We start from the raw sequence: 23,166 nt of genomic DNA, 5'->3' as shown, positions 1-23,166 counted from the left end.
ATCCCCTCATGAAGTTGTACTTGGATACATAAAAATTAATAGCTTGAATACAGTAACAGAAAAAAAAATAAATGTAGAGTCTTGGTACCTAAACTTAAATTCTCTTACTACTTATGACACCTGGAGAAGGCTATTTAACCCAATGATAAAAATAATAGCTTTAGCCAGCACCCAGTGGCTCATTCCTGTAATCCTAGATACTCAAGATACTGAGAACTGAGGGTTGCAGTTTGAAGCCAGCCCAGGCAAAAAGTAATAGAAATACCATCAAATTTTAGAGAGCATTGTTGAGAATAGTATGAGATAACATAATAAAGTATTAATAAGCATAGTTTTTGATATCTTCCTACCTGTTGGTATATGGTAGTCATAATGAAGGAATAGAGTAAAACGGTTTCAGTAAAAGTAAACAATAAGGTCATGATATATTTTGAAGGAAACTTGCTAGGAAACTTGACATGGAGTGGATATGCATTTGATGAGTTATTAATGTTAATGAAGTCATCATCAGAAACAAAGTTAGGGGCTGGGAAGGTGGCTCAGTGGTAGAGTGCTTGCCTTGCATGCCTGAGGCCCTGGGTTCGATTCCTCAGCACCACATATGCAAAAAGAAAAAAAAGCTGGAAGTGGCACTATGGCTCAAGTGGTAAAGCACTACCCTTGAGCTGAAGAGCTAAGGGACAGCGCCCAGGCCCAGAGTTCAGGCCCCACGACCGGACCAAAAAAAAAAAAAAACAGAAACAAAGTGATTTGATTAAAGTGATTTGAGAATAAGAATTTTGATTCTTATTTGAGACCATATAGTTTAAAATGACATGGAGATTTCAGAGAGGAAACATATAAGGGACAGAGGAGTAGAGGTAAGAATCAAAGGAGGGCTGGACACTGGTAGCTCACACCTGTAATCTAGGTACTCAGAAGGCTGAGATGTGTGAGGATCAAGGTTCAAAAGCGAGCCCAGGCAAGAAAATCCATGAAATTCTTATCTTCAATTAACCACCATAAAACTGGAAGTGGAGCTGTTCCTCAAAATGGTAGAGTACTAGCCTTGAGCAAAAGAGCTCAGGGACACTGTTCAAGCCCTGCGTTCAAGCCCCACAACTGAAAAAAAGAATCAAAGAAGTGAAAATAAAATGTGTTGGGTTGTGTAATATACACAATCAGTACTTGCTATACCAGATAGTTGTCTTTTCAAAGACAGCAACAGGCCGAAGGGATCAATATTTAGTACAACTTCCATGGCATACCAGTTGGAAAATTCTACTTTGTTTGCATCACTGTGAGTTCACATCTTGTCATTGTACATACATTGTCCATACATAACAAACAGTTTTTCATAGTAGTAGCAACTGTTGGTATAGTCATTGTTTTATGCATTGATATATCTTTGCTTACAAATGATTACTGTCCAAAAGACCATCACTTTGAGGAATTTTTTTTAATTGTCAGACTAATATGCCATAAGTTGCCATTCGTCTCTCAACAGATGCTTCAACTTAATTTCTTCTTCGTTTTTTTTTTTCTTTTGGTCGATCATGGGGCTTGAACTCTGGGCCTGGGCACTGTCCCTCAGCTCTTTAGCTCAAGGCTAGTACTCTCCCACTTGAGCCACAACACCACTTCCAGCTTTTTCTGTTTATATGGTGCTGACAAATCGAGAATCAAACCCAGGGCCTCATGCATGTGAGGCAAGCACTCTACCACTGAGCTACCTTCCTATCCCCAACTTCAACTTATTTCTACAAAAATTTGCTATGAAAATATTGCTAGCCAGGTGCCAGTGGCTCACGCCTGTAATCCTCGCTACTCAGGAGGCTGAGAGCTGAGGATCGCAGTTCAAAGCCAGCCTGGGCACGAAAGTCCGTGAGACCCTTATCTCCAATAAACCACTAGAAAACTGGAAGTGGCGCTGTGGCTCAAGCAATAGAGTGCTCGCCTTGAGCTGAAGAGCGCAAGGACAGCACCCAGGCCCAGAGTTCAAGCCCCAGGACTGACAGAAAAAAAGAAAATATCATTGCTATGAAGACTTTTTGTATAGATTCCCTTTTTCTATTTTTTGAGATAGGCTCTCATACGCTGGTCTTTAATTCACTGTGTATCCAGAATGGCATCAAATTCATATTTTTCCTGCATCAGCTTCTCCAGTGCTGGGATTACAGAAACATACCACAACATCAAAATTGGATTTCCTTTTTTTTTTTTTTTTTTGCCAGTCATGGGGCCTGAACTCTGGGCCTGGGCGCTGTCCCTCAGCTCTTGAGCTCAAGGCTAGCGCTCTACCACTGGAGCCACAGCGCCGATTCCGGCTTTTTCTGCTTATGTGGTACTGAGGAATGGAACCCAGGGCCTCATGCATGTGAGGCAAGCACTCTACCACTGAGCCACCTTCCCAGCCAGTGGATTTCCTTTTTAAATACCTTTCCAGTATATTTTCAGAAGAAAAATGACAAAACATAAGTTATGAACATTTATATATTTTTGTTATGTTCTACCAGAATAGAGCTTATAATAATTGTGACATTACTGCCAATATACAAAAACACATAGTTACTCTTAGTTTTACTTACTTTATGTATTCATATCCCAATTTATTTTGGGTGATGTAATTTTTTTTTTTACTATTAGAAGAATCATATGTCCTTAAAGTTGTTTAAATGTATATTTTGTGATTAGGTAACATTGCTTTGTTTTTTCATATTTTACTGTTTATGGAATTGCTGTAGTAAGCAGTATACAGAAGCAGCCCAGTAAAAAAGTGAGCCAGACAAGATAGCATGTGGCTATAATTCTGGACATGTTGGTAGCATAGAAAGAAGATTGAGATTCAAGGTCGGCCTCAGGCAAAAATATGAGACATCATCTGAAAAATAACTGAAACAAAAACAGGTGGCCCATGACCACTGCCTAGCAAGCACAAGGCCCTGAGTTCAAACCCAAGTACTACCTAAAAACTAAAATAAAAATTATATGTGTGTGTGTGTGTGTGTGTGTACATATATATATGCCTACAATAGTAGAGAAAGAATGAATATATAAATCTATAGAAAAGAATAAAGAGCTCAGAAAAGTATCAATAGGAATATAGCCAGTAGATCTTTAATATAGGAGAAAAGACAGAGCAAAGTTATCTTCAGCAATTGCAGTTTGAATACTAGGACAAAGGATAGTATTTTTGTAAGGAATAAATCAGGTAACTGAAAACATTTTACAGTGCACTTTTTTTTTTTTTGGGTCCAGTCATGGGGCCTGAACTCTGGGCCTGGGTGCTGTCCCTCAGCTCTTCAGCTCAAGGCTAATGCTCTACCACTTGAGCCACAGCGCCATTTCTGGCTTTTTTTCTTTTTTGTTTATGAGGTGCTGAGGAATTGAACCCAGGGCCTCATGCATGCAAGGCAAGCACTCTACCACTGAGCCACCTTCCCAGCCCTATAGTACACATTATTAAATACAAGATTTTAAAATTTTAATCGTAACATATTTTGATCTTGCAATGTTTTATTGGTCCTTTGTTTTAATTATGTTTAACAATCTAATGGCATTCCAAACTATACAACAAAACTGAATGAAGAAATTTTTAAAAGAAAGCAGTGAAAAATACATACTTTTTTTCTTCAGTTGGCTTGAACTCATGGCTTGGGCGCTGTCCTTGTGCTCTTCAGCTCAAGGCAAGCACTCTACCACTTGATCTACAGCACCACTTCTGGTTTTCTAGTGGTGTATTGGAGATGAAAGTCTCATGGACTTTCCTGTCCAGGCTTGCTTTGAACGGCAATCCTCAGATCTCAGCCTCCTGAGTAGCTAGGATTACAAGCGTGAGCCACCAGCGCCTGGTTCAGAATTTTTTATTATCTTACAATTATGGTTTCAGCTAGTCATATGGATGGAAATACTATTTCCAATACAGATCATTATATATTTCCAACATAAAAATGTCATTTCCAGTACTGAAATTACTGTGTATGTACTTAATCCCACTGAGCTATATACTTTTCTCTTTTTGGGAGGAGGGGGGGTCCGGTCGTGGGGCCTGGGTGCTGTCCCTCAGCTCTTCAGCTCAAGGCTAGCACTCTACCACTTGAGCCACAGCGTCACTTCCGGCTTTTATTTCCTGCTTATGTTGTACTGAGGAATTGAACCCAAGGCCTCAGGCATACAAGGCAAGCGCTCTACCACTGAGCCACCTTCTCAGCCCATGAGCTATATACTTTTCTGGTAATACATTTTATGTATTTTACCATTTTAAGTCTGTAAATGAAGCTGAGCACCAGTAATCCTCACGCCTCTAATCCTAGCTACTCAGGAGGCTGAGATCTGAGGATTGTGGTTCAAAGCCAGCCCGGTTAGGAAAGTCTGTGAAACTCTAATCTCCAATAAACCATCAGAAAAACCAGAAGTCTGTAAATGAAAGTTGGGTATGATAATGTAAAGAAGCATTCAGCTGGGTGCTGGTGGTTCACGCCTGTAGTCTTAGCTACTCAGGAGGCTGAGATCTGAGGATCTCAGTTAAAAGCCAGCCCTGGCAGGAAAGACCGTGAGATTTTTATCTCCATTAAACCACCAGAAAACTGGAAATGGTGCTAAGGCTCAAGTGGTAGAGAGCTTGCCTTGAGCTGAAGAGATCAGGGACGTGCTCAGGCCCAGAGTTCAAGCCCCACAAACAAAAGAAAAGCATTCAATATTTGAAGTCTGATTGCAAGGATTAAATGTTACTAGTTTTTAAATTGTATATTTTAATCTTAGTAGGCTTTTCTTAAAATTTATTTTATGTATTCACATAAAACTTGTTGTAAAATAGGCTGAGCACTGGTGGCTTACACTTAGCTATTTAGGAGGCTGAGATCTAAAGATTCCAGTTTTTTGGGGTTTTTTTGGGGGGGTCCAATCATGGGCCTTGAACTCTGGGCCTGGGTGCTGTCCCCCAGCTCTTCAGCTCAAGGCTAGGGCTCTACCACTTGAGCCACAGTGCCACTTCCGGCTTTTTTCTTTTTGCTTATGTGGTACTGAGGAATTGAACTCAGGGCCTCAGACATTCAAGGCAAGCGCTCTACCACTGAGCCACCTTCCCAGCCCCAAGATTTCAGTTTTAAACCAGCCCAGGAAAGAAAGTCCACAAGACTCCTATCTTCAGTTAACCAAAACAAGCTAAAAGTGGAGTTGCGTCTCAAGTGGTAGAGCACCAGCCTTGAGGAAAAATGTACAGGACAGCACCTAGGCCCTGGATTCAAGCCCCAGTGGCAGTGTACATGTGTGTGCGCACATGTGCATATACACACCCCACCTTAAAAATTAGTCCAGGGCTGGGAAGGTAGCTCAGTGGTAGAGTGCTTGCCTTGCATGCATGAGGCCCTTGGTTTGATTCCTCAACACCACATAAGCAGAAAAAGCTGGAAGTGGCGCTGTGGCTCAAGTGGTAGAGTGTTAGCCTTGAGCTGAAGAGCTGAGGGACAGCACCTAGACCCATTGTTCAAGCCCCCCAACTGACAAAAAAAAAAACTACAGTAAAACATATATTGTGTAAAATTATGTATAATTATTCTCTTTCTTTCTAGAATGATCTTTGCTGAGTGTTCTCCCAACACTTGCCCCTGTGGTGAGCAGTGCTGTAATCAGAGGATACAGAGGCATGAATGGGTTCAATGTCTAGAACGATTTCGAGCTGAGGAAAAAGGTTGGGGAATCAGAACCAAAGAACCCCTGAAAGCTGGGCAGTTCATCATTGAATACCTAGGGGAGGTTGTCAGTGAACAGGAGTTCAGGTAAAGTATTAAATGATTATACTCAAGTAAAATGACAAATATACAAGATTAGAATGGCAAATCAAAGTTCTAAAATTTACCTTCAATTAAATCAGTAACTGGCTTTCAATCATTTCTCTCCTCTTCAGGAACAGAATGATTGAGCAGTATCATAATCACAGTGACCATTACTGTCTGAACCTCGATAGTGGGATGGTGATTGACAGTTACCGTATGGGAAATGAGGCCCGATTCATCAACCACAGCTGTGACCCTAATTGTGAAATGCAGAAATGGTAAGAAAACAGGAAAAGGTAAAAACAAGAATCTAGTACAATAGAAGGTAGTGAAGGCAGAAAGAAAGCCATTTTTCTACAGTGTGAATAAATTTACATGCCCAGGCAGTTATTCCCTGTTTTACCAGATCATTCAGACAGAGTAAGCACTTGTTTTTTCGTTTTTTTAATTAATTATGGGGCTTGAACTCTGGGCCTGGGCACTGTCCCTGAGCTCTTCAGCTCAAGGCTAGCACTCTACCACTTGAGTCACAGCACCACTTTCAGTTTTCTGGTGTTAATTGGAGATAAGAGTCTCAGAGAGCTGGGTGCTATAATCTTAGCTACTCAGGAGGCTCAGATCTGAATATTGTGGTTCAAAGCCAACCCAAGCAGGAAAACCATGAAACTCTTCTCTCCAATTAACCACTAGAAAATTGGAAGTGGTACTGTGGCTAAAGTGGTAGAGCTGAAGAGCTAAGGGACAGCATCCAGGCCTAGAGTTCAAGCCCCACAACCAACAACAACAACAAAAAAAAGACTTGTGGGCTTTTCTGCCCAGGCTGGCTTTTTCTTGGTGGTGGTGGTGGTTGTGGAGCTTGAAATCTGGGTCTGGGCATCATCCCTGCGCTCTTCAACTCAAGGCAAGAGCTCTGCCAAGTGAGCCACAGCACCACTTCCAGTTTTCTAGTGGTTTATTGGAGATCAGAGTCTCAAGGACTTTCCTGCCCTGGCTGGCTTTGAACCATGATCCTCAGATCTCCTCCTGAGTAGCTAGAATTACAGGCGTGAGCCACCAGCACCAGCTTGCTATTGAAGTCATCCTAACTACTCCCTCCCAAAAGAATACAATAATAAGGATAAGGCTAATCTCTAATATTTATTCAACGTTTACTATGTTAGGCACAGTGTTACATACACTATCTCATATTACTTTATACAGCCACGTTGCAAGCTTAGTATATTCTTGGTGGGTTTGTCACAGTGAGAAATAAGTAAAATAGGAGATAACATCCTTTCTATTTATTTAAAAGCTGCTTAATAAAGGAAAAACTTAAATCTAAGAAACAGTAAACTTTGTAGAATAGTGCATACCTATAATAATAATTGGCCAGGGATATAGCTGTTATACACTGTTTGCTTCCTGTGTATAAGATAAGAGATTCCCTAACATCACTGACCCCCCCCTCCCCCGCAAAAAAAGAGGATAATGTAGAGAACATTGAGTTACAAGTCACATACAGAAAAATATGATCCTTTTTTTTTGTTTTGTTTTGTTATGTTTTTTGGGTCTGGTCATGGGGCCTGAACTCTGAGCCTGGGCGCTGTCCCTCAGCTCTTCAGCTCAAGGCTAGCGCTCTACTGCTGAGAGCGCTACTTCCAGCTTTTTTCTTTTTGCTTATGTGGTGCTGAGGAATCGAACCCAGGGCCTCAGGCATGCAAGGCAAGCGCTCTACCACTGAGCCAACCTCCCAGCCCCGAAAAATACGATCTTAACTATGCATTTCCATCATTTTCAGAAAATTCAGTCTGGGGTATAGCCTAATGGTAGAGTATTTGACCAGCTTTAACAAGGCCCTAGTTCAACACTGTAAAAAAATTAATAATAATAATTCCCTTCAGCCTATTCAGTCTTTGTTCCCACCTTCCAAGGCAAACCCTAATCTAATTTTTACTATATATATATTGGTTTTAGCTATATGTGCACACCTGTAATCCCAGCACTTAGGAAGCTGAGGCAGTAGATTGTGATTTCAAGGCTAGCCTAGCCTACATAGTAAGACCTTGTCTTAACAACAACAACAAAAAAAGCAGCCAGGCTCCAGTGGCTTATGGCTATAATCCTAGCTGCTCAGAAGGCTGAGATCTGAGGATCATGGTTCAAAGCCAGCCCCGGCAGGAAAGTCTATGAGACTCTTATCTTCATTAAACCATTAGGAAACCGGAAGTGGAGCTGTGGCTCAAACAGTAGAGCAATCAATCACCTTGAGCAGAAGAACACAGGGACAGTGCCCAAGCCCAGAGTTCAAGCCCCAGGACCGACAAAAAAAAAAAAAAGCAGAAATTAGTTTTATCTGTTCTTCATGCGTATGTATTCTCTTACATGTAACTTCTTTCATCATTTTTTCTAATTCATAGATTTATTTTTATTGTGGATTAATATTTCTATGAGTTCCGTTATTTATTTTCTACAACAACTTGATATTTGAAAAATTAGGGGAAATTATCACATTTCTTAAAAACTATAGCTAACAAAAAATTATTCAAAAGAAAGTATGTATATACCCGCCCCTAAAAATAGAATCTATAATTTAAACTTACCTTCAGAGACCTGGGCAGCAGTGGCTCACAGCTGCTACTCAGGAGGCTGAGATCTGAGAATTATGGTTCGAAGCCAGCCAGAGCAAGAAACTCCATGAGACTCTTTTTTTTTTTTTTTTTTTGTCAGTTGTGGGCCTGAACTCTGGGCCTGGGTGCTGTCCCTCAGCTCTTCCGCTCAAGGCTAACACTCTACCACTTGAGCCACAGCACCACTTCCGGTTTTTTCTGTTTATGTGGTGCTGAGGAATCAAACCCAGGGCCTCATGCATGCAAGGCAAGCACTCTACCACTGAGCCACCTTCCCAGCCCCTCCATGAGACTCTTATCTCCAATAGACCACTCAGAAAACTGGAAGTGGCACTGTAGCTCAAGTGGAAGAGTGCTCCCCTTGAGCTGAAGAGCAAAGGGACAGTGCCCAGGCATAGAGTTCATGCCCCAGGACCCCCAAAATAATAAAAAATTAGAGTTTACATATGATAGAGTAGTATCCAAGATGGTCCTTGTGTTCCACATACAAAAGCTATGGAATCAAATAGCCTGGGTTTGTTTTGTTTCAATGCCAGCCCTAGGGCTTAAACTCAGGGCCTTGTGTTGTCCCTAAGCTTTTTTTACTCAAGGCTAGTACTATACCACAGCTCCACTTCCAGCTTTTTGATGGCTAATTGGGGATAAAAGTCTTATGAATTTTCCCACCCAGGGTGGCTTTGAACCACAATCTTCAAATCTCAGCCTCCTGAGTATGATTACAGGTGTGATCAAACACCTGGCCTAACCTGGATTTTATTTCCCTTGGATTGAATGGTAAACTAGTTGTTATATGACCGTAAGTTAATTCTCTTAAGATACACACACTTCTGGGGCTGGGAAGGTGGCTCAGTGGAAGAGCGCTTGCCTTGCATGCCTGAGGCCCTGGGTTCGATTCCTCAGCACCACATAAGTAAGCAAAAAGAAAAAAGCCGGAAGTAGCGCTCACAGCAGTAGAACACTAGCCTTGAGCTGAAGAGCTAAGGGACAGCGCCCAGGCCCAGAGTTCAGGCCCCACGACAGGACCAAAAAAAAAAAAGATACACACGCTTCTTAGATGTTCTCATAGGGTTAGTTCAAGAATTAATGATATGCCAGCCACTGGTTACTCATGCCTGTAATTCTAGCTATTCAGGAGGCTGAGATCTGAGGTTCAAGCAGTAGAGTACCAGAAAAGGCCAAGTGAAAGCATAATAAATAAATAAATATCCCAATCTTTAACTCTTCGTCCTCTCTTCGTAGGTCTGTTAATGGAGTGTACCGGATTGGACTGTATGCACTTAAAGATATGCCAGCTGGGACTGAACTCACTTATGATTACAATTTTCATTCCTTCAATGTTGAGAAACAGGTGAGAATAAAAAGTACAAGAAAAAGGATGAACTTTTCACTCACAACAGTATATAATATGGGCTTTTACTAAGAACTGTTGAGTTGGAGCCATTGAAAAATGCATGGGGCCAGACATCAGTGGCTCACACCTATAATTCTAGCTATTCAAGAGGCTATGATATGAGGATTGCAGTTCAGAGCCAGTCCAGGCAGGAAAGTCCATAAGACTCTTATCTCCAATCAAAGAAAAAGCCAGAAGTGGAGCTATGGCTCAAGTGGTAGAATGCTAGCCTTGAACAAAAAAAGAGCTCAGAGACAGCGCCTAGTCTCAGATTTTCAAGCCCAGGATTAGCAAAAAGAAAAAGAAAAAATACATGGGAAAACATTTTTTTTTTTTAATTTTTTTTTTGGTCGGCTGTAAAGCTTGAAATCTGGGCTGGGGGCTCTGTCCCTGAGCTCTTCAGCTCAAGACCAGTACTCTACAACTTTAGCTACAGTGCCACTTCCAGGTTTCTGAGTGTTTATTGATGATAAGAGTCACATCACTTTTCCTGCCTGGGCTGGCTTTGAACCCTGATCCTCAGATCTCAGCCTCCTGAGTAGCTAGGATTACAGGTGTGAACCAGTGCTTGGCAGTTTTTTACTCTTGTTTCACATATCTCAGATACATAGATTTCGTGTTTCACAAGTCTGAAGAAACAGATTACCCTATGATTTTTGGTCTCTAGGTGTTTTGTTTTGTTCTGGGGCTTAAACTCAGGGCCTGAATGACGTCCCTGAGCTTTTTTTTTTTTTGGGGGGTGCGGGGGTCCGGTCGTGGGGCCTGAACTCTGGGCCTGGGCGCTGTCCCTCAGCTCTTCAGCTCAAGGCTAGTGCTCTACCACTTGAGCCACAGCACCACTTCCGGCTTTTTTCTTTTTGCTTATGTGGTGCTAAGGAATCGAACCCAGGGCCTCAGGCATGCAAGGTAAGTGCTCCACCACTGAGATACCTTCCCAGCCCTCCCTGAGCTTTTTTGCTCAAGGATAGCTAGTGCTCTACCACTTGAACCCAGAGCTCCACTTGTGACTCTTCGGTTGTTAGAGATATGAGTCTCAAGGACTCATATGATCCTCAGATCTCTGCCTCTTAAATAGCTAGGATTACATGCATAAGCCACTGGTGTCCTTGGTCCCAAGGTTTGCGAGGCTTCTGTTTGTTTTCGTGGGATTTGAACTCAGGGCCTGACACTGCTAGGCAAGCAAGTAATCTACCAGTAGAGCTATACCTTCACCCTTTTTTTGCTTTAGTTTTTTTGTTCGTTTGTTTGTTTATTGTCAATTGTGGGACTTGAACACCAAGCCTGGGCACTGTCCCTCAGCTCTTCCACTTGAGCCATAGTGCCACTTCTGGTTTTCTGGTAGTTTATTGGAGATAAGAGTTTCACGGACTTTCCTACTCAGGCTGGCTTTTGAACCATAATCTTCAGATCTCAGCCTTCTGAGTAGCTAGGATTACAGGCAGGAGCCACTGGTACCCGGTGTCTCAAATTTATTTGTACCATCCTGGTCTTGTATAACTGATATATCGATACACATCACCAAGCCCAGGTTAATGGTTGAGATGATGTCTTGTTAACTTTGCCTATGTTCAAGCCACAGTCCTTCCTGCTCTCTCCTTTTAGGTGGGTACCACACCAGCATAATGAGGTCTTTTGTTGTTGTTGTTGCTGATCCTGGGGCTTGCACTCAGTCAGGGCCTGAGCACTGTCCCTTAGCTTTTTTTTGCTCAAGGACTTTTTTTTCTTCCCAATCCTGGAGCTTGAACTTAGCCTGGACAATGTCCCTGAGCTTCTTTTGCTTAAGACTAGCACTCGACCACTTGACCCATAGTGTTGTTGTTTATGTGGTACTGAGGAATCGAACCCAGGGCTTCATGTATGCTAGGCAAACACTCTACCACTATGCCACATTCCCAGCCCCTCTAGGATTTTTTTCTGTACCATTTAAGCCACACCACCACTTCTGGCTTTTTTGGTGCTTAATTGGAGATAAGTCTCAGGGATTTTCCTACCCAGGCTAAATTTGAACCACTGTTCTCAGATCTCAGCTTCCTGAGGAGTACAGCCATGAGCCACCAGCACCAAGCAGAGGTCTTTTTAATGTAGAAGTTTTCCTTGAATGTTATCTTCTTCTCCAAAGGGAACCTATTTTTACTTATTATGCTTTCATCTATTTTTAAGTTAAATTCCTAGATGCATACCTAACCTTGGTAGCCCAGATGTTCCAAGCATGATCTTTGCTGTTACAAATGAGTGACAATAGGCTTAAAAACTATTCTTCGAAAATACTAACTAGTCAAACCTCACCTAGCTTGGATGTCAGATGATATTGTGTTCTTTCAGGGTGGTATAGGAGACCTAAAAAATATTCTCATTTTTTTAAAAGCAACTTTGTAAGTGTGGCTTTGAGAAATGTCGAGGAATCATTGGAGGCAAGAGTCAACGCATGAACGGACTGACCAGCAGCAAAAGCAGCCAACCCATGACCACACATAAGAAATCTGGACGATCAAAAGAGAAGAGAAAATCTAAGCACAAACTGAAGAAACGGGTAAATAACAATTTTGTGACTTAGTATCTGAAAGCTGTTTTATGAGCTTCTCTGAAGTAATTATTAGAATAAGAAGCTTGCCAAAGAAGGGCATCTTAAGATTGGTTTTAATGCTCTTGGAGATGACTTCTGATTAATCTTTTTAATTTTATCCCATCTTTTTTTTTTTAGAGAGGCCATCTCTCTGAGGAGCCCAGTGAAAATATTAATACCCCAACAAGATTGGCCCCCCAATTACAGATGAAACCAATGTCTAATAGAGAAAGGTAAAGTGTTTTTTAAACCTGCGTTCTTTTTGCTTTATTGGCTTAAAAATTATTAAACTTGATACAGTTGATCTTTTTTTGGTAGATATCTTAAGCCAAGGGCTTCCAGATTCTATGACATTGGATGAAGAGAATAATGAATGACATCTTTATATTTCTAAATTCTAAATAAAACTTAGCACTTCTTTCAAATAAGATAATTGGCAAAGTGTCTGTGTCCACATGCATCCACATATGTATTTTGCATGTGTGTATGTATTTAGAGAGTTACAGATCTCATAAATACTTCAAGATACCAGTTATGTCTATCTCAACCTCAAAATTGCTATGGTTTTTGGACCAACTACTCTATATCTTCTAAGTCTGGCCCTTTTGATATTTGTAAAAATTAATACAGTTTCCTTACGTTATCTGTCCTGCTTCATTTCCTACGAAATGATTTTGTTCCTTTTTGTTGTTGATCATGGGGCTTGAACTCTGGGCCTGGTTGCTGTCCTTCAGCTCTGCAGCTCAAGGCTAGCGTTCTACTGCTTGAGCCACAGCACCACTTCCAGTTTTCTGGTGGTTTATTGGAGATAAGAGTCTCATGGACTTTCCTGCCCAGGCTGGCTTTGAATGGTGATCCTCAGATCTCAGCCTCCTGAGTAGTTATGATGACAGACATGACAGGAGGCACCCAGCTTTGTTCCATTTTAATGTTAAGCAAGCTGCAGAAGATTCATGGTCTGTCTTCTGTTGCTATTTTCTGCTAAAAGTGGACTGTGGTCTCTGCCTGAAAAAGGGGAACCAAAAAGTTCCCTATCTTAGAAGTGGCACAGTGGCTCAAGAGGTAGAGCGCTTGCCTTGAACTGAAGAGCTGATAGATAGCACCCAGGCCCAGAGTTCTAGCCCCATGACCGACATTTAAAAAAACAAAACAACAACAACAACAAAAAACTTCCCTATCTAATATAGGAGATGACATAGGAATTTTTTTTAGTTTTTATTTTTATTTTTTTTGGGTCTGGTCGTGGGGCCTGAACTCTGGGCCTGGGCGCTGTCCCTCAGCTCTTCAGCTCAAAGCTAGCACTCTACCACTTGAGCCACAGCACCACTTCCGGCTTTTTTTCTTTTTGCTTATGTGGTGCTGAGGAATCGAACCCAGGGCCTCAGGCATTCAAGGCAAGCGCTCTATCACTGAGCCACCTTCCCAGCCCCAACATAGGAAATTTTTTATTTACTTTTTTGTCAATAGTGGGTCTTGAGTTTAGGGCCTGGGCACTGTCTCTGAGCTCTATTTGCTCAATGCTAGCACTCTACCACTTTGAGCCACATCACTACTTACAGTTTTCTGGTGGTTAATTGGAGATAAGACTAACAGGGGCTGGGAATGTGGCTTAGTGGTAGAGTGCTTGCCTAGCAGGGGTGAAGCTGTAGGTTCAGTTCCTCAGTACCATATAAACAGAAAAGGCTGGAAATGGTGCTGTGGCTCTAGTGGTAGAGTGCTAGCCTTGAGCAAATGAAGCTCAGGGACAGTGCCAGGCCCTGAGTTCAAGCCCTGGGATTGGCAAAAAAAAAAAAAGGTATCTCATGGACGTTTTTGTCCCAGTCTGGCTTTGAACCACAATCCTCAGATCTCAGCCTCTTGAGTAGCCACCAACAGCCACCAACACCCAGTTTATGTCAGTAGGCTTTTCTATGTCGATAGGTTTTTTAGAAAACAGTAAGGAAATATAAAGTCTAAATTAACATATTGACTATACCCGTCATCAACAGAAACAGCATACTAGGTTGATAGCTATAGTAAAAATGGCAACCCATACTAGTTTGTCTTTTATTTGGTGTTTTGTTTAGTGCTGATCCAGGGGCTTGAATTCAGAACCAGGACTTTTTTGCTCAAGACTAGTGCTCTACCACTTGAGCCACACCTCTACCTCTGGCTTTTTTTTTGCAGGGGGGGGGGTCTGGTCATGGGGCCTGAACTCTGGGTCTGGGTACTGTCCCTCAGCTCTTCAGCTCAAGGCTAGTGCTCTACCACTTGAGCCACAGCACCACTTCCAGCTTTTTTCTTTTTGCTTATGTGGTGTTGAGGAATCCAACCCAGGGCCTCATGCATGCAAGGCAAGCACTCTATCACTGAGCCACCTTCCCAGCCCCCTCTGGCTTTTTTTTTGTGGTTAATTTCAGGTTAAGAGTCTCATGGATCTTCCTCATGAGTAGCCAGGATTATAGGCATGGGTCACCAGAAGTTGGCTATTTGATATTTTCTTGAAACCTATGTCTCAATATACTTGGTTTCCTTTTAATCTTATGTATTAAAAATTACTTAGGGCGCTGGGTAGAGTGCTTGCCTAGCATCCCTGGATGCTTGCCTAGCATCCCTGGATTCAATTCCTCAGTACCTAAACAGAAAAGGCCAGAAGTGGCATTGTGGCTCAAGTGATAGAGTGCTAGCCTTGAGCAAAAGAAACTCAGAGACAGGATCCAGGCCCTGAGTTCAAGCCCCAGGACTGGCCAAAAAAACATAGAAGTTTGACTTAATTTTAAAGTAATTTAAAAATAATATTTTCAGAGAAAGGTTCCATATGCTTCATTAAACTTATGCAAAAGTCAATGACAAAGAGAAGATTAGGAATCACTGTTTTGATAACAATGAAAATAATTTTTATTGGTCATTTCTGCTGCTCTCTATATTCAAATAAGAATTGTCCCTATCAAAAATAATGTGTCCTGTTTTTCAAGTTGTCTTGGAACATTTTCCACAAATTCCTATATTACACATTCCAATGTTTTACAAAGTATATCCTTATTTACAGTATTTTTCTGTACATTTAATCTTGTACATTTAGTTCAGTGGTTCTCTTATTTTGACTGCACATTGGCATGGGGAATTTTTTTCTCATTATGGGGTTTGAACTCCCAGTCCCTTAGCTCTTTTGCTCAGGGGTAATGTTCTGCCACTTTGAGCCACAGCTCCACTTCCAGTTTTTCTTTTGGCTAATTGGAGAAAAGAATCTCATGGACTTTCCTACCCCAGCTGGCTTCAAACCACCATTCTCAGATCTTCGCCTTCTGAGTATTAGGATTACAAGCATGAGCCTCCTGTGTCCCACTGGCCTGGGGAATTTTTAAAACTCCAAAAGACTAAAAATTGGCTAAGTAGCTGGAGCACAAATGGCTCGTGCCTGCAATCCTAGCTATTTCAGGAGGCTGAGATAGTAGGATCATTCTCTCCTTCCTACCCTCTGTTCTTTTTGTTGTTGTTTGTTGTTTGGTAGTAGCATGGATTGGGGGAGGGGTTCTTATACTGGTTTCCTACATGAGCTTGCTTACTAAGAAGGCACTCTACCAGTTGAGTTTCTTAGCCAGCAAGTTGGCTGCTTCTCCTACCAACACATTTGGAGCAATTAAATGTTGTTTTCCAGATGTTTATAAATAATACAGGAAAATTTTTTATGTTGTTTGACAAAAAACAATATGCGAGGGCTGGGCACTGGTGGCTCACGCCTGTAATCTTAACTGAGATCTGAGGATCATGGTTCAAAGCCAGCCCAGGCAGGAAAGACCATGAGACTCTTATCTCCAATAAACCACTCAGAAAACCAGAAGTGGGGTGTGGCTCAAATGGTAGATCGCTAGCCTTGAGCTGAAGAGCTGAGGGACAACACCCAGGCCCAGAGTTCAAGCCCCAGGACTGACCCAAAAAAAAACAAAACAATATGCGAAATTGAATATTGCATATGTCATTATCTTTTGCAGTAGCTAGGTTAACATATGTGAGCTAATTACACTGAATACTGGCTTGTGTAAACATAATGCCTCCTGCATTAATGATAAAAGAACTTTTTCCTCTTTCAGGAACTTTGTATTAAAGCATCATGTATTCTTGGTCCGAAACTGGGAGAAGATTCATCAGAAACAAGAGGAAGTAAAGCACACCAGTGATAATATTCACTCAGCATCATTATATTCCCGTTGGAATGGCATCTGCCGAGACGATGGGAATATTAAGTCTGGTAAAGCATAGAGAATTTTTCATTCCACAAAATTATCCCAAAAATTAATACATTATTTTCTTCTATTAAAACATGTAATATGGACCAGATTATGATGATGTATCTGTCACAACTTTTCCATCATGTCTTCAACTTCCTTGTGCCTACTCTACAGAATTAGGAGAAATCCCAAACATTGTATATAGTCTGAAATAGTCACACAATATGTGAGATAGACAGTGGGCCTTCTGTATTGTATCCTACCTAGAAAATACCTTGCATATCAAGTAAACAGTGATGCCAAATTGAATATGGATAGAAAAACTCCATCCCTATAAACTTAAAGACTTTTTTTGCTGCATTCACATCAGCACTTTTATACACAAAGCTTCAGGTTTCCTATTTCTGAGTGAACGATATTAACACTTCCTACTTCATAGACCAGACTAAAATATGAGAAACTGACTTGCCCTTTCTAACTGAAAATAAAGGGTCCATAAACCAAGTGCCAGTGGCTCCCACCTGTAGCTACTCAAGAGTCTAGGTGTGAAGATCACATTTAGAAGCCAGCCCTGGCAGGAAAGTCCAGGAGACTTATCTCCAATTAACTACCCAAAAAGCCAGAAGTTGTGCTGTGAGTCAAGTGGTAGAGCACCAGCTTTTTTTTTTCAGTCATGGGGCCTAAACTCTGGGCCTGGGCGTTGTCCCTCTGCTCTTCAGCTCAAGGCTAGTGCTCTACCACTTGAGCCACAGTGCCTCTTCTGGCTTTTTCTGCTTATGTGGTGCTGAGGAATCAAACCCAGGGCCTTATGCATACAAGGCAAGCGCTCTACCACTGTGCCATTTTCCCAGCCCCACGCATCAGCTTTGAACACAAAAACTCAAGGATAGTGCCCAGACTCCTGAGTTCAGGACAGGTGCTTGCACACACGCTCACACTCACACACACACACAAAATAAGGTCTAGAAACCATGTTTTTTAATTGCTTTTCCCCTCCAAGGTAAAATTATTTTGTATAGTGTATGAAATAATATGCTAAGGGGTAACTTGATAGATTAAGAAAGTTAGCCAGAGCTAAGAATGTGGTTTAGTGATAGAGTGCTTACTTCCTCAGTGCAACATAAACAGAAAAAGCCAGAAGTGACGCTGTGGCTCAAGTAGTAGAGTGCTAGCCTTAAGCAAAAAGAGCTCAGGGACAGTGCCAGACCCTAAGTTCAAGCCTCAGGACTGGCAAAAAAAAAGAAAAGAAATTTAGCCAAATCCAGTAGTGCATGCCTATAGTCTTATCAGGAGGTTGATCTGAGTATCATCTCAGTTTGAAGCTAGCCATGGCAGACAAATCTGAGATCTCCAGACATGTTGTCTCTAGTTAACCAGCAAAAAAGTCAGAAGTACAGTTACAGGTCAAATGTTCTGCAGCCATGAGAAAACAAAATAAAACAAAACAAAAAAGGCAAGAGCTTGAAGCTCTGAGTTTAGACTCAGTACTGGCTGGCACAAAAAGCAAAAGAAGGGGCTGGGAAGGTGGCTCAGTGGTAGAGTGCTTGCCTTGCATGCATGAGACCCTGGTTCGATTCCTCAGTACCACATAAGCAGAAAAATCCAGAAGTGGCGCTGTGGCTCAAGTGGTAGAGCGCTAACCTTGAGCTGAAGAGCTGAGGGACAGTGCCCAGTCCAGAGTTCAGGCCCCACGGCCAAAAAGAAAAAAAAAAAAAGCAAAAGAAATTTACCCCAAAAGCTAGTAATATAGCTCAAGTGTTCCAAGTACATGCCTAGCAAATGTGAGGCCCTGGGTTCAATTCCTGAAAAAAAGAAATATACCCAAAGCCTTACATTCATTCAGTATATTTGAATATTTGATATCATTTCTTTGAATTCACACTCTAAATAATTCAAGTCTTCTAATATTCATTTACCAGGTACTGAGGTAACCATATTGAAAGCATTACCTCAGCCAGACACAATGACTCCCATAATCCTAGCTATTCAGGAAGTTGATATTAGAAAGTTTCTTGGTTCAAAAGTAGGTGCGAAATAGAAGTTCTTTATTTTTTTTTAATTGCATTTTTTTAAATTATTGTACAAGGGCTTTCAATTCAATCCACCAGTTTATGAGTATAATATATCTTGATCATGGTTACTCCTTCCATCATTCCCCCATCACAACCAGTAGAAATCTCGGCTCCGGGGCTGGGAAGGTGGCTCAGTGGTAGAGCGCTTGCCTTACATGCTAGAGGCCTTGGGTTCGATTCCTCAGCACCATATAAGCAAAAAGAAAAAAGCCGGAAGTGGCTCATGGCTCAAGTGGTAGAGCGCTAGCCTTGAGCTGAAGAGCTGAGGGACAGTGCCCAGGCCCAGAGTTCAGGCCCCACTACCAGACCCAAAAAAAAAAAAAAAAAATCTGGGCTCCATCATTTGCATTTGTCATTACAGTTATGTAGGAACTATAATCAATCAATCTCACTTAATCTGCACACTTTACTAATGAAGCAAGTACCATCACTATTTTAGTTTAGGCTGATCACATAATAAATATTGAAGCCAGAATTCACATACCAGCAAACCCATTTTGAGTCCAAATTTCCAGGTACTGCACCATATACAATTTGGTTCCTCATGAAGCATTTGTTTCTATGGTAGATGCCAATGTTTTCCAGTTTTTCTTTTTCTTTTTTCTTTTTTTTTTTTTGAGTATGAAAATAAGATTTTCTTTGAAAACACATTTTTGGCACAGATTTAAAAAAATGTGTGTTGGGGAAATTGATTTTTAAGTCACTATTATATATATTATATATTTATATATACACACCCCAAGTTCTGCATGTCACACCAAGAAAGGAAATCCTTCTGTTTGCTCGTTTGATTGCAAACTATACATCCTCGTGAGTCAAAGGTAGTGGCGGCAGGAGAATTAGGAAAGGTCAAGGAACATTTCATTGGGATTTTTTTTTGCCCCACCTCCTCCCCTCCCTGCTCATTGGATGTGTCACCTTTCCAGTTTTTCTTTAAGAAGAAAAAGAACTGTATGTCCACTAGCTCTACTTAATTTAATTATTTAATCACAATAAGAAAAACAGCAAATGGCAGGAATCCTTTGGGAAAGAGAAAGCCATATATAACACTTCCCATTTCATGAAACTAATTTTCACTTTCTCCTTCCAGATGTCTTCATGACCCAGTTCTCTGCCCTGCAAACAGCTCGATCTGTTCGCACAAGGCGGTTGGCAGCTGCAGAGGAAAATGTTGAAGTTGCTCGGGCTGCTCGTCTGGCCCAGATCTTCAAAGAGATCTGTGATGGTATCATCTCTTACAAAGGTGACCATAACACTATCCAAATTCATTCTTGTGGGCTGAGAAGGTGGCTCAGTGGTATAGTGCCTCCCTTGCATGCATGAGGCCCTGGGTTCGATTCCTTAGCACCGCATAAGCAGAAAAAAAGATGGAAGTGGTGCTGTGGCTCAAGTGGTAGAGCACTCGCCTTGAGATGAAGAGCTGAAGGACAGTGCCCAGGCCCAGAGTTCAGGCCCCACGACCAACAGAAAAAAAATCATTTTTGCTTTTTTTTATATCAGTGCTGTTATCTTAACATATTCAAGACCACTGGGCACTCATTCACCCCTGTAATCCTAGCTATTCAGGAAGCTGGGATCTGAGGATCACAATTTGCAGCTAGGCTGGGCAGTGAAGTCTGTGAGACTTTTTTTTAATCTCCAATTAATCAAAAATAAAAGCGAAAGCTGGGTGCCACGGGTTCACACCTGTAGCTACTCAGGAGGCTGAGATCTGAGGATCACAGTTCAAGCCAGCTGGAGCCAGAAAGTGAGACTCTTATCTACAATTAACCACCAGAAAACCAGAAGAGGCGCTGTGGCTCAAGTAGTAGAGCACTAACCTTAAACAGAAAATTCCCAGGCCTGAGTTCAAGCCCCAGGACTGGTGCGCACATGGGCACATACACACACACACACACACACACACACAAGGAGCTAAGATTTGTCTGTTTTGTGTGGTACTCTACACACACACACACACACAAACACACACACACGGAACTAAGATTTGTCTGTTTTGTGTGGTACTCTACTAAGCCATGCATCTTTTTGCAGATTCTTCTCGACAAGCACTGGCAGCTCCACTTTTGAACCTCCCCCCAAAGAAGAAGTAGGTACACATTTGTGATAATTATCCAAGTTTTAGAAAAATACTTAATGTACCAGATTGACATCCTGACTTTGTATTCCAGGAATGCTGATTATTATGAAAAGATCTCTGATCCTCTAGATCTTATCACCATAGAAAAGCAAATCCTCATTGGCTATTATAAGACAGTGGAAGCTTTTGATGCTGACATGCTCAAGGTCTTTCGGAATACGGAGGTATTTTTCACTGCCTTCAAACTCAGATTTAAGTTTGGTCTGAAATTGTAGAAGTTTTAAGATTTTTACCTCTTTTCAAAGATTTTCAAAGTTTTTTAAAGATTTTTACCTCAATCTTCATATTTCTGATTAGGAAAGGCAATCATTTCTATTAAGTATTTCTGGAAGGGTATTACAGTGTATAATCTTACATAATCGAGACATTGTAGCTAGGCACCAGTGGCTCACACCTGTAATCCTAGCTACTCAGGAGGCTGAGATCTGAGGATTATGGATTGAAGCCAGCTGGACAGGAAGTCCATGATATTCTTTTGTCGCTATTTAATGGTATAGAAAAATCTACTATCCAAAATGGGAGAGTTAAAAAAAAAAAACCTTTGAGCTGGGTGCCAGTGACTCATGCCCGTAATCCTAGCTACTCAGGAGGCTGAGATCTGAGGATCACGGTTCAAAGCCAGCCCTGGCAGGAAAATCCGTGAGACTCATTATCTCCAATAAACCACCAGAAAACCGGATGTGGCACTGTGGCTCAAGTGGTAGAGCGCTAGCCTTGAGCTGAAGAGCTGAGGAACAGCGCCCAGGCCCAGAGTTCAAGCCCCACAACCAACAAAAACAACAACAACAAAAACTATGCTACTTTTTCAGTTGTATTTTTGAGCCAAATCAAGAAAATCTAACATACTTTCTTTTGTTTTCTTTAGAAATACTATGGGCGTAAATCCCCAATTGGGAGAGATGTTTGCCGCCTCCGAAAGGCCTATTACAATGCCCGGCATGAGGCATCAGCACAAATTGATGAGATTGTAGGAGAAACAGCAAGTGAAGCAGATAGCAGTGAAACCTCAGTCTCTGAGAAGGAGAATGGGCATGAAAAGGATGATGATGTTATTCGCTGTATATGTGGCCTCTACAAGGATGAAGGCCTCATGATCCAGTGTGACAAGTGCATGGTGAGGGTTAGAAGGTGAAGCAGAATCCTGGTCCTGATGAGCATGGTGACCATTTTCAAGGAAACAGCCCATGTTTCTGTTGGCTTGATTTGAAGGCTTTTATGGTCTAACTTAGCTTTGTTATCCCTCACTGCTCACCATACTGCTTTCTTCTTTTATCTACTTCATTTATTCCTTCTTTTTCTGCCTCCCATTTTTCTGTCCATCTTCCATTGTACACTTTTCACATAATCTGAATCAAAAAAGATAGTATTCAGGATTTCCAGTGCTTTGCCTGGAAAAATGTTAGGGATAGTTTATAACCTGAATACCCCCTCTTATGTATTTCTGTGTGTATATTTACACATATTCACATATAACTTCTGATGGAGGAGCCAAGGGCTGGATTTAAACCAGTGTCCTAACTTTATAAATATGAGTTCATTGCCTTATATGTAAATGTAGCCATGAATCTTACAGGATTATAAATCTTAGCCCCTAGAACTTCTCTTAATAAGGTTAAAATCCCCCTGTCATTCCTCAACTGTACCTTTTTCCACAGGTGTGGCAGCACTGTGACTGTATGGGAGTGAATTCAGATGTGGAACACTACCTTTGTGAACAGTGTGACCCAAGGCCTGTGGAAAGGGTAAAATATCCTCTAATGAAATTATGATCTATAAGTAGGAAATATAACACATGCTCCTACTATGCAAATTCCTTGGATATTCATTCTTTTTATAGGTTTGTTTTCCTTTTCTTCCCTCCCCTTCCCCCACCCCCCAGCATTGGGCTTATAGTCAGAATCTTAAACTCAGGTGTTTTTTTTTGTTTGTTTTTTTGGTTTATTTTGGGTCCAGTCATGAGCCTGAACTATGGGCCTGGGTGCTGTCCCTCAACTCTTCAGCTCAAGGCTAGTGCTCTACTATTTGAGCCACAGCACCACTTCTGGCTCTTTTTTTCTGCTTATGTGGTGCTGAGGAATTGAACCCAGGGCCTCATGCATGCAAGTCAAGCACTCTACCACTGAGCCACCTTCCCAGCCCCTAAACTCAGGTTTTTTATTGTTGTTGTTGCTGTTGTACCAGTCCTAGGGCTTGAACTCAAGGCCTGGACACTGTCCTTGAGCTTGTATAAGCTCAAGACTAGTATTCTGCCACTTGAGCCACAGCTCCACTTCTGGCTTTTTTGGTGGTTAATTGAAGATAAGAGTCTCAAGGTCTTTCCTGCCCATGCTGGCTTTGGACCATGATCTTCAGATCTTACCCTCCTGAGTAGTTAGGATTATAGGTATATGCCACCATAATCAACACACTCAGTTTTTTCAACTTTACATTGAGT

At 41.5% G+C, this 23,166-nt stretch overlaps 1 protein-coding gene across 1 annotated transcript in view; it reads left to right on the top strand.

The window, feature by feature from the left end:
- The window catches only part of Ash1l (ash1 (absent, small, or homeotic)-like (Drosophila)), a 152,004-nt gene that overhangs the window by 112,095 nt on the left and 16,743 nt on the right, over window positions 1-23,166 (top strand). Inside the window, exons 11-21 of the mRNA XM_013015249.1 lie at window positions 5,550-5,756; window positions 5,885-6,031; window positions 9,599-9,707; window positions 12,115-12,279; window positions 12,451-12,545; window positions 16,383-16,540; window positions 19,683-19,835; window positions 20,627-20,681; window positions 20,764-20,896; window positions 21,598-21,846; window positions 22,388-22,474. Of these exons, the coding sequence (XP_012870703.1) occupies window positions 5,550-5,756; window positions 5,885-6,031; window positions 9,599-9,707; window positions 12,115-12,279; window positions 12,451-12,545; window positions 16,383-16,540; window positions 19,683-19,835; window positions 20,627-20,681; window positions 20,764-20,896; window positions 21,598-21,846; window positions 22,388-22,474 (1,558 nt within the window). The remainder of the gene's footprint in view (window positions 1-5,549; window positions 5,757-5,884; window positions 6,032-9,598; window positions 9,708-12,114; window positions 12,280-12,450; window positions 12,546-16,382; window positions 16,541-19,682; window positions 19,836-20,626; window positions 20,682-20,763; window positions 20,897-21,597; window positions 21,847-22,387; window positions 22,475-23,166) is intronic.

This window comes from Dipodomys ordii, unplaced genomic scaffold (assembly GCF_000151885.1).
Source record: "Dipodomys ordii isolate 6190 unplaced genomic scaffold, Dord_2.0 Scaffold26, whole genome shotgun sequence".
In the NCBI taxonomy this organism is placed as follows: domain Eukaryota; kingdom Metazoa; phylum Chordata; class Mammalia; order Rodentia; family Heteromyidae; genus Dipodomys; species Dipodomys ordii.
This window is presented reverse-complemented; position numbering and strand designations above follow the sequence as displayed.